Below are 12,151 nucleotides of genomic sequence, written 5' to 3'. Positions count from 1 at the left end.
GTAAGGGGGGGAAGCACCCAGATTGTATTGCAGGCGTTCCTCCCCTTCTGTTAGCTAAGGTGCTTGATTTATTAGACAAGCTCAGATATGCTTTTGCAGCAAATTTTGCACAGGTACTGCTATTTTTCAGAACAGAGTAGAAGCTGATGTTATTTTCCATATAAATTCATGGTTAGGATGTTTGTCTGTGTTGCAGGAGAACTTAATTTGGTTCCTGCTTTTGGCTGAGGCTGCTCAAGCACGGGGATCCCTGTTCCCTGGAGGATGCTATGAGGCCAGGCTGTGGGATACGTTGGGATGAGATATTCTCTTTCTGTCCTGCTGAACAGTATTTGCCTTTTCATGGAATAATTAAATGTTGCTTTGGATGTGAGGGAAAGAGACAGATGGTATCACCCTCTGTCAGAACAGTCACTTGGACTGAGAGTACGACTCTTCCAGCCTTGCCCCAACAAATATTCACGTGTATCATGAGAAGAAGACCTGCACAAGCAGGAATGACATAGAGCAGCACATCTCAGAATGCCCGGGTCATCAAAAACATAATTCCTAAGAGATACGGGTAGAAGTCTTCTCAAAGGAGGAGGGATCTGAATCTGGCTTTCCAGCCCCTGAGGTATTATTCAAACCATCAGCAGTGGTGATTCAGGAAGGAGGTAAAAATATAAAAGTCACCTCCTGCCCCTTATATTTGGTAGGAAAGTCCCATTGCACCCCCCTAATTTCTGGACCATGGCAGAGCGTATGCCACACACATCTCCTCAGTATTCCTATGAGCAGCTTGGGCTAGTCAGCAGTTGGCTTCTGTGGATTCCAGTCTTGGGTCCCTAGTGCTTTGGATGTCATCACGCAGAAAGGCGCACAGATGGCTTGGTTGTTAATGCATAAGTGTTGCAAGGCCTAAGTCCCTTTGTGCATTTAATCCCAAATGCTTAGACAAGTATTTATAAGGTTCTATCCGGTATCCTTTAGAGTTTGCATATTTCCCCAATATTCTAAATTTCACTGCTACAGTCACTTTTTCCAGGGTTTCCAAGTGGGGTTACAGTGTGGTTGCTAGCCCATGTTGCCATGATCCATACTAGATGAGCCAGCACTGAGATGCCTCTCTGTGCTACAATCACACTTTCATTTTGCTGCATAGATGTATCCCTAGTGATGCTTTCTGTCAAGGAATTAATAGAAGTCAGTTATGATCCACTGATGTGGAGGTAAGTTTAGAAATCTAAACTATTCACTTTTTCAGGGTTTATTTCTCACTAGGTATAACTTGGCTTTCCTGCTCATCAGTATGTAAGGTTACAATTATAGTATATTTGATGCTGCTTAATGATAGTGCTTTTGATTTTGCCTCCTGATTTTCTTCCCTACTAGCAGAGTACAACTTACTCCCTTGACAAACGTAACATAGGATACAAACTGACTGCAAGATAAAAAATGGTCAGAGTCTAATGAGGGACTGTACTACATTGTTCTTCACTCTTACAGTGTGCATTTCAGAGCTAGCAATTTGTAACTGTTACTCCATGCATAATCAAATTCTTTGAACACATATTTATATTGCAGTTCTTTGGATCATTCTGTGGGCAATCCAGCCTTCAGAACAAGGCTCTAAATCCATCCAGCTCATTCATATTAGTTTATTCTACATTTAAGAAGCAAAGAATACTGTAAAAGTAATTTGATTTGGCCATCAACTATTGCAGAGAGGAGAAAATAATAAATTAAATATTTATTTTATATCTGTTTTCCCAGAAGCTGCTTCTCTCCCACAGTGTGTTCCTCATGCTGTGTAATAAGGGCAGTAGCAGATTATTAGGATGCTGATAGCTGAAAATATCACATTTATTCAGGATTGGAGGGAGCTGTAAAACTAAAATTAGATTAATTAACTTTTGCATTTTTATAACTAACATCCTCCTGCTGTAAATGGTGGATAAAACAGTTGTGAACAAGCTATTGATTGCTGTATTATTCGGCATGGGCCAAATACCATGTTCAGTGACTTCATATGTTACCAGGTGCACTGTGCGTCCTTGTTTGGCAGATCTTCTTTTTTAATGTTAAGTTCTGATGTTTTCCAGGTATCAACCATGGACCTGTAATAGCTGGAGTAATTGGAGCTCAAAAACCACAATATGATATCTGGGGCAATACAGTAAATGTGGCCAGCAGGATGGACAGCACTGGTGTCTTAGATAAAATACAGGTAAGTTTTGGTTTTGTGCTAGTATTTATCTTAATCCTTTGAGTTTGGTGCTTAAAAAACATCATATATTTGCACATTAAAGAGGTCTGTGTTTTGGAGCTAAGAATGCCTACAGAAAAAAAATTACCTACCAGTGGTACCTAAAAATTTCAAAATAATTAGACATTGGGCAGGAAAGTAAATAACTAATTGAAAATTATAGGGAAAATGGAAGCAGAATCAAAACTTTGTCTTGACCCTACAGTGGAAGAAGTCATGGGTTTCCTGGAAATGCATTCCTAGATTAAGAGAGGATTTGAGGGAAATCACATTTCTATTCTGTGAATTTCTAAACTGGTAAAATACTAGCTGTCTTATCTCTGAAGGGCATTCCTGATGTTTATTATTTCTAAATAAAGGAAATTACCATAACTGCTGTAGATCAAGTTAAATCCATAAAGCAATCATGAAACTTCCCTTTTAATGAACCATGCTGATTAATAATCTTTATAGATTATTATCTGTATAGATTATAGATAGACATGTATAGAAAAGACCTTCAATTTACTAACTTTCCAGTGATTCCATAGTCAGGCATCACATTTTCAGTATCTGCCTAGTATGCTGCCTAGCACTTTGGGATCCCACCATGTGATTGAAAGCACTCCAAATCTATGATTGAGACTATTCAGAACTAAATAATGGAAAAGTAAAGTTACCATCTGTTGGTCAAAACTGAAAACAGCAGGGATGTCAAAGCGATGACATCTACAAATGGTTGCTTGTTTCACAAAGAAGCACAGACAGCCTGAAACAACTGATGCTGTTAAACGACCTCTGTCCTACTGGGCTTTCACCTCAAATGGCAGAACTGCCTAAAATTTGGTTTACTGCCAGTTATGTCAGAAACTGGCAACAGCAGCTCTGACAGATGATGCTAATGTCTTACTACCACTTCATTCACACAGCCTTAGTATTTGCAAAAAGATGGGGAAGCTTGGGTCTACTGAAATAAAAAAACAGCTCCTGAAGTTGAGAAAAATGCTCTCTGAGGAAGTGTGTTGTCCCTAGTGCCACTTGTGTATCTACAAGCCCTCTGTTTTCAAGCCTAGGTATGGAAATGGTTATACCCAATTCGATACTTGATGTAAGCAATCATAATGGGCATCCAGCAACAGCCTATTTGAAAGCTCAGGTGCTCAAACCTCACTTGAGACCCTTAAAGGCCTTATAAGCATTATAGCAAAACCCTCATAATTGCTCAGAACATTCTCTTCACACACTGGAAGAAGATTTTGCTTTGCTCTGTTATCAACAATGGTTCTACTACTGTATGTTGCAGGTTACAGAGGAGACGAACAATGTCTTGCAAACATTGGGGTACATGAGCACTTGCAGAGGAATAATAAATGTAAAAGGAAAAGGAGAACTGAAGACATACTTTGTACATACTGAAATGACAAGATCCCTTTCACAAGGGAATGTGGCATCTTGAAGATTGCTTGTACGTGTCATCAATACCATATTTTCAGGAAAGTATCACGCACTTTTTAACTACATTTTGGCCCTTAACATGCGTGCTATTTTCTGGTATGTGGCACTTATTTTAATATGGCTGCAGAATAGTCCCATGAGCCATCATTTTGCACCTTGATATTCCTATGTTCAAGGACAGTTGCGATGTACGCTATAGGACTGGAAGATTGTACTGCAACTTGCACAGTTATTCAAAGACAAGAAAAGAAGGAATAGGAATTAAAGGAGATAATTCATCCTGAAAGGACTAAAAAGAGATGTTAGTGACAAATGCAGGGGAAAAAGGCAATAAAGCTAGGGGTGCATACTATTTTCTGATGCATGGTGTTTTCTGGAAAATACAGTCGCTCCCCAATAGCATCCACTAATCTGGTATTAAAGTATACGGTATTTGTAAATAACTTTACTCTGTCCACACATGATTTGGATGTGATCACCAGTTGCATCTCATAGCCAGGGACACGTTGGGTGCCTTGCTGGCATTCTTTCTGAAGAGAGGACTAACAATGCTGGAATAGTTTTGTACAAACGTGTCAAATGTTTTGAAGCTATTGTCTTTTGTAAGGTTAATTCATTAAAAGTTTATATGTACTTTGTCTTACTGTTGCTGCCTCTTAGTTTTGCTTCCTTCCATTGCTTCTGTCACTCTAAACCTGCATGTCCTCTGCTGCTGCTGCTTTTTATTCAGCAGTTAGATGTTGGGACAGGCTGTGTCCAGCTATCTCAACAGCCTTTGTCAATAATATCTGCTAGACTTGCTGTTGCCTTTCAGAAGTTGTATCACCTCTATCGTCTTCAGTCTTGGGTGGCATCCTGGGCACTTGGCAGCCATTTAGTCCCTAGGTGATACAGAAGACTTACCTCAAATCCAGAAACACAAGCAAAGCGGGAGATACTGGAGACAGTAGTAGTGTCGCTACTTCGCAACCGGCCCGCAATGCTTAAACAATAACTAGGAGAAGCTGTACCAGAGAAAAAATGTTTTGTTTGTCTTGCACTTAAGCAACTTCTTTTGCTCTTGCGAGCCTGTCACTTCACTTGTACAATGCTGAATTTCACAGAGTATTTAAAATAATTTATCAGGACATGAATATGAGCAGAAGATACCAAAAAATGCTATTTTGTGGATATTCAAGATTAATTTAAATCCCAGTGCATTAAAAAGTATCACACTTGCAGAGTTTCATAGATGAGCCAAGTGAAAGACTGAAAAAGCAGGTGATTGTACTATCTATGCTCCTTTGAAGCATAGATAGTAAACATTAATTTTTGCTTTGCTATAATCAGTACTTGAAATTAACATATTCTTTTAGTCATAACAGCCTAACAAGACCAAAATTAATAAAATCCTTCTATTTAAAAAATAGCATATAATTACAAGGTTTTTTTCTGACTGCTATGGTATGAATATAGAAGTCAACTTATGCACTATTACCTCTGGCATGTTATTGAAATGTAAAAAGTGTTCAGATTTCTCGTTAATGAAACATATATTGGCATTTGTATTGCCTTGTTGTCCTTTCAGAAGGAGTTCTCAAAAGTGTGGGTCACAAATAAATGGCATCAGGCCACAGTCTCACTGAGCATGGCATGTTTACTCACAGCAGCCATCTGCTCACTAGCAAGTTGGAATGGCAGTAGATTTCAAATGCCTACATTTGCAGTAAAATACACAATCTGAATTTTGATCCCTTGAAGTTAGTCTAAAAGCAAAATGCAAGTTATTTCAGTGATGTCCAACATAACACACTTGATGTTTCACCCAGAGCTGCGGACTTTTGATCAGTAAATCTCAAAACAGGTGGTCAGTCTAATAAAATCTCTTTTAAAAGGTTTTATTGCCTTTATGATTTCTTCCTTTTAATTAATAAGATAAATATTTTCCAGTGGAACAAAAGGGTTTCCAAATAGCTCACATGGCAGCAGAAACAATATGCCAGTCATTGCCCAAAACAAGCTATCACTCACCTATGCTTAAGACTTCTCCTAAATCCCTCCTCTCCACTTACTATAAAGTTGTCCTAGGAACAATTAAAAAAAAATGTAAAATCTCTTAGACTTTGAATGTACTCTGGGCCCTTAAAATCATTCTGGTATTATCACAGGTGAAAACAATCATTTCTTACTGTGGATGGAAACTCTTTATGTAAAGTTGATTATATTGTACTGTTGTATCTATGTGCAGCTTCCAGGTATAACCTGTACATTCAGGATTTTGCTTTTCATTTGTATTCTTGCACACTTTATGCATCAGTAGCAAACCTTGTACCTAACTTGATAGCCTCGTTTCTATTATTTTTATAGAGGTTAAACAATATTGTATTTCTGTAAGCCATGAAATGTTACAACATTCGAATGGCCGTGAGTTGACTGGTCCAATGATATATAAAGATATATATGTGCCCTCCAACAGCATGTTGAAAATGCCCTTGTTCGGAGAACTCATATTTCTCTGGTGTTCTCTCATTTTGCAGTTGCATTCAGATTCTTGCAGCCAAATCCCACTAAAGAACAAGAAAGTGGGCAAAAGATGATTACATTTGCAGTGTGATGCCCAGACAAAGAAAGGTGCACACCATCCTCTCTCCAGCCTTCAGTTACTGACTATTATTATTATTATCTTTCTAGTGCTGAGAAACCATTTGTATCCAATAAATACTTTTTGTCTTCCAATGCATTTTATATCTGCTGTTCATACTGTTTTATTTTTCCCCTGTCTAGATTGACCCAGAGTCCTTGTATCCTCTTTCTTCCTCTCCTGCAGCAATTTCATCTGCCTCCGTAGCTGGGTATAGCACTGCTCACGTATCAGTGTGTAACTTGGAAAGCTTCATGATAACCATACAAACCTGTACTCGACATGCCATAGATTCTACATCACAGTAAGGTTCAAGTTCTACAACTTCCATGTAGGTGCCATAGTTCACATGTCACTAGCGAACCACAAGGAGTATGATTTCCAGAAGTACAAGGCAAATGTATTTCACACCATGAGGAAGCAGCCAGAAGATCAATGTAAGAGTGATTCACTGTGGTCTGGGAAAATGATATCCAAATGGGAGCACCTGGAAAGCCTGCTAGATTTCTTTTTCAAAGTCAGTGCTTTGCTCCAGCTTATGGAGGGCTACAGAAGGACAGGAAGATTAGACCTGCAGATATTTCTGTTAACTACAAAAGTAGTTTGGATTACCCGTTTCTAAAGAGAGACATTAGCATCTTACTTATGCTGCGTTAAAAGCATTTTTCATTCTCTTTATATTCCTTTATGAGCTCTCTATTTTGTAAAATATCTATAGACCTTCCCTTTTTCTGCTGAGGCACAGGCAGAAGTCAGTCTGCTTGTTTCTAAAGCAACAGCTGTGCACACCTGAAGGTAGAGCTGCTGAAAGACTGTCCTGTTTTGTTTTCAGAACTTCATATCAGGACAAATAATTAGCGGTGTTGTCAGGATCCTTTATAGAGCAACAGATTTACTGCAATTAAAGCAATGATTACCTTGTCCTTTGATATGTAGTTTTCCTTTTAGTTGTACTTCTGTGTGAAGATATTTTAATTTTTCAGATAGCAGATTCTCATTCACCTGACCTACATACTACCCTTCAACATTTTTACAGATTGACTCCAAACAATTTTGAAATTAGACATTTTCAGTTTTATTCTTCCTTTCTTGTCTAAAAGAGTGGAGTGACTCTGGGGCAGAAACAAATGTAGAATGAGATATATGTGCCTTAAATAAAACATGCAATTAAGAGAGTATATTTGTTCCTTGAAGTACTTCAAATTTGTGTTGATTTGCCAAAACTGGTGTATAAATCAGTTCACCCTGAAGTTTGCTACATATTAATTTTACATGTTTTCAAATTTAGGAAAAGGAATTATTTAGGTCAATGTAGTTTTGAATATGTCAAAATGCAAGATTAAGGACATTTTGATCCTCTTTGCAACTATGAAGATCTGATCCCCTTCATGTTGTAGGATGCCAGTGTTCAAAACAAAGATTCTGCCAAGAATTGTTTGAATTTTTTTGATGGAGTATATTTCAAATATATTTGTAGCCATGAAAATCTCAGTTTTGACATGAAAAATTGTACATGAGGTATTTTGAAAGATTGACATTCCTGGACTAGAAATTTTCATGTTTGCATTTCAAAACAATGTTACAAATAACAATTGTTATGAAAGTAGTGTCACCTCATGTAGAAAGTTATACATTACTTGCCAAGAGGATGATTGAACAGAATATTCATCTGAATTGGAGCATCCATTCAGCAGATATCAATCAGCATAGACATGATCATTCTAAATTATATCAGTTAATCAGTTATCATTTTATAATCGTTTTATAATTCATTAAAATAAAAATAATTATTTGAAAAGCCTAATTCTCCATTCAAGTAGTTGAAATTTTAGTCACAAGCCAACGAGGAAATGTTTGTAATCTGCAGACTGAGGCTCAGTCATAGCAATTGTGTAAAGAATTACTTGAAACAACAGATATATTCAAGAAAAGTTAAAAAATTTCCTGAATAGCTCATGAAAAAAAAAAAACCACACACCAAAAAAAACCCCACCAAAACCAAACCAACCAATCAAACACAAAACCAAAAAACCCTGAAGACTGCAAAAGGTGTGCTGACTTCTGTAGATGATGTACAGTTGTCTCCCTCTCCTTCAGAAAACTTCTGAAGAGCCTTCCTGTTTGAGATGGGCAGTCTGTCACTAATTGGGATCTAGAAGAAACAAGCCCTCATGTGAAACAACTGGCTTGGACCAAAACTGTGGTAGGGGAAAGGGGACAGAGTTTTTGAGCCATTTTTGTTTCAGCCTCTTTTTCAAGGTCCATTGAATGGAATATTTGTGGCAAAGACTGTCTCTCCTTCGTGGCTTAGCTGAGAATCAGGAACATGTGGCAATCTGGTATCTGCTGAGGTGAAACAGCAAGGACAGGAGGCGAATTGCTAAGCCTTAATTTGACAGCAGGCCAGCCATCTCTTGTAAATATCTGAAGGGTGGGTGTCAAGAGGATGGGACCAGACTCCTTTCAGTGGTGCCCAATGACAGGATGAGGGGCAACGGGCACAGACTGAAGCACAGGAGGTTCCATCTAAACATGAGGAGAAACTTCTTTACTTTGAGGGTGCCAGAGCACTGGAACAGGCTGCCCAGAGAGGTGTGGAGTCTCCTTCTCTGGACACATTCAAAACCCGCCCGGACACATTCCTGTGTGATCTGCTCTGGTGAACCTGCTTTAGCAGATGGGTTGGACTAGATGATCTCCAGAGGTCCCTTCCAACCCCAACCATTCTGTGATTCTGTGATCTCAGCTCTAAGTGACGAGTTTGAAACAGGTGCATCAGTTTGTAGTGAGAAAACATATACTGTGGGTTTTCTGCTCATCAATGACCTGTCCAGTTACAAGTCTTCTGTCCTCTTGTGTCCGTACCATCCCTGTCCCCCTGTCATTGTCATCTCTGTCCCTATATGTCCCCACCCATTACCATTTGCTTCCTAAGTTTCTTTTAGAAATGTCCAGTTAGACATTTCTGAACAGTCACCTTGGCCATGAGACACCTTTATGACATATCAACATATTCAAAATTCAGGAACCTTAGCAGTGGAACCTGAGGGGGACATGGCTATTCCCTAAAAAAGTAGGCAATTGTATTTCTCCTCCTTAAGACACAGAATTCAAAGCAACTTTTAACACTTTGGTCTCTGATCTCAGCTGCTTTTGAATGCAAAGTTATGGCCATATAGATTAAAATTGCTCCATTGCCCTCTCACAATTGTTTACATGTTCATAATTAAGTTACTAAGGAAACAGACAGACCTCCTGTGAGATTCTATAGCAGGAACATACACTTAACAGTAGCATTGTAGTAGCATATGATCTGTCTGGTTGTAACTAGAATAAAAACCCTTGGGCATTCATATCCTGCTTCTGGAGAGCCTGCAAAAGGTGACCAGGAAGAAAATGCCTTTGTAAAATTCTAACAATTCTAAAGGGTTTTATATAGGTTCATTGGGCAGGAAAAATGAACCGAAAAAGCATCATTTTAAATTCTTTCAAATGGAAGGTTTAGGACAACTGTCTAAAGAGCATTCGGCAGTATTTTTGACAATCTGTATTGCATGCAGATCGTGCAATTCAATTAATACCATCTTAAATGTTAATCAAAGTGAACTACATGTGAACAGCAGAAAGAAAACTGGAGAGAAACCTTTCATATCTGACTTCAGAGCTCTTGCCTAGCTTAGTTTATATTTCTGGCAAGCAGTTTCTTGCAGCTCTATTTATAGCTGCAGCTTCAGCTGAGCTGCTCGTTCTAAATGGGCTTGCTGTCTCTTGGTGCTCGGACTAAACTACAGAAAAGCACTTGCACGGTGGCAAACGTGTCTCTGCGTAGGAAGCTGATGTAAGGCAGCTGTTGGATTTTTGATTCCACTGCTCACTTAGGCTGCGCTAATTTGGCCCATGCTACAGAAGGAAGAGGGTCCTAATTGGTAGAGGGATGTTATTATTTGAACAGATGGAAATTGTCACGAATGATTAAAAAAACACCCACCCAAGTCTGTAGAGTATAAATGCCCCCACAATGCACTTGCAAAGAAGCATGAGGCTGTATTACTCAGTGTGTTAGTGATAGGGGAGTGGTGGCTATATAGGAGGGGTGAGACTTTTAAATCGGTAGGCCTGAATTATTGCCTGGGTCCAAGATGCCCAAAACAATCAGTTGTGAAGATTTCTAGTGCTATGAATGTTGGGTTTCATTTTTTTTTTTTAAATGAATCTTGGATGTTCAGTAAAATTCAAGATGCCTCAAAGACTTCTGTTGTGAAAGTGCTTGCCACAAGATACTGGTAACAATAATAATAGTAATGCTGGACTTACAGCACATTATTTCTGCAACTGTGGTTGCAGAAATGGTAAAACAAACCAAGCTCGTTGCAGGTCCCCAAGCAGCACAGTTATAAGCAGCACAGGCATAGCTACGTGTAGGTATTAAAGAAGGATAACTGGGGGGTGACTATCAAAACTAGAAGCCAAGTGCTACTCGGCCAGAGCAGTTTTAGAGTCAATCTGTTGTTAGATTTGTACCTGGGAGATGCTTAATTTCAATGCCCCCAACATGAGTGTTTGTGTGTCAGAGAGATTTCCAATTGCGTTGCCTGAAATGGCTCAACATCCCACTAAAACTCGTGGGCAAGGAAGAGCTGGCCAAAGAAACCCCAAGTTCTTCAAGACTCGGGATCCTCATTCTGGTGGAAACTCCACGCTGCAGTGGAGAAGTGCAACTTCTCAAATTCAAAGGTGATTTCTGGATTAGTGCAAACTGCCACGGCAAAAAGCAAGTCCCTTTCTGCCAGGATTTGCTCAAACCTTCTTCCCCAGCATCTGAGGACACAGGGGATGAGGGAGCCAGCCTGAGGGTGGGCAGTGCTGGAGCCCCAGGCCAGGCTGTGTGACATGCTGCTTGCTGAGGTGGCCCTGAGGCCACTACTTAAAACTGGGCCCAAACCCTCACGTGTAGGTGTGAGTTAGCCCACACTCCCAGGTTTAACACCACTCGGGGAACGCCCAGAACGTCCCTGGGCTCCTCACGGCCACGTCCACTGGGGCCCGGCTGTGCCTGGGGACTGGTTCCTGTCACTGAATGGTTGGGGTTAGAAGGGATCTCTGGAGATCATCTGGTCCAACCCACCTGCTAAAGCAGGTTCACCCAGAGCAGATGGCACAGGAATGTGTCCAGGTGGGTTTCGAATGTCCCCAGAGAAGGAGACTCCACTCTCTCTCTGGGCAGCCTGTTCCAGGGCTCTGGCACCCTCAAAGTACAGAAGTTTCTCCTCATGTTTAGATGGAACCTCCTCTGCTTCAGTCTGTGCCTGTTGCCCCTCATCCTATCGTTGGGCACCACTGAAAGGTGTCTGGTCCCATCCTCTTGACACCCACCCTTGAGATATTTATAAACATTCATGAGATCCCCTCTCAGCCTTCTCTTCTCCAGCCTGAACAGTCCCAGCTCTCTCAGTCTCTCCTCATATGAAAGATGCTCCAGACCCCTAATCATCTTCACAGCACATTGCTGGGCTGCCTCCAGTGATTCCTTGTCCTTCTTAAACTGTGGAGCCCAGAACTGGACCCAATATTCCAGATGCGGCCTCAGCAGGGCAGAGCAGAGGGGCAGGATAACTCCCCTCGACCTGCTGGTCACACTTTTCCTAATGCACCCCAGGCTACCGCAGGCCTTCTTGGCCACAAGGGCACACCGTGTGCTCTATCGGGCTGCCTCAGACTCCGGGTCGCGCCCGGGAGGGGCTTGGCCCAGTGCTCCCCGCCTCTGCAGCCTGTTTCGCGGCGCTACAGGCCCTTGCCCGCCCCGGCCCCGCCGCCCGGGCCCTCCCTTCGCGTTGCCGGGTGACGGCGGC

The 12,151-nt window shown here is 40.7% G+C and overlaps 1 protein-coding gene across 3 annotated transcripts in view; it reads left to right on the top strand.

Annotated features, from left to right (window-relative positions):
* ADCY2 (adenylate cyclase 2) overlaps positions 1 to 6,367 on the top strand; it is a 224,865-nt gene extending 218,498 nt beyond the window's left edge. For 2 of the 3 annotated variants that reach the window (XM_065628875.1, XM_065628873.1), the window contains exons 24-25: positions 2,085 to 2,209; positions 3,531 to 6,367. In XM_065628875.1, the coding sequence (XP_065484947.1) occupies positions 2,085 to 2,209; positions 3,531 to 3,683 (278 nt within the window). In that variant the 3' untranslated portion in view covers positions 3,684 to 6,367. The remainder of the gene's footprint in view (positions 1 to 2,084; positions 2,210 to 3,530) is intronic. The other variant, XM_065628874.1, reaches the window with a different exon arrangement.
* The last annotated feature ends 5,784 nt before the right edge of the window (positions 6,368 to 12,151 follow it).

The sequence above is a fragment of the Caloenas nicobarica genome, chromosome 2 (assembly GCF_036013445.1).
Source record: "Caloenas nicobarica isolate bCalNic1 chromosome 2, bCalNic1.hap1, whole genome shotgun sequence".
NCBI classification, from domain to species: Eukaryota; Metazoa; Chordata; class Aves; order Columbiformes; family Columbidae; genus Caloenas; species Caloenas nicobarica.
This window is presented reverse-complemented; position numbering and strand designations above follow the sequence as displayed.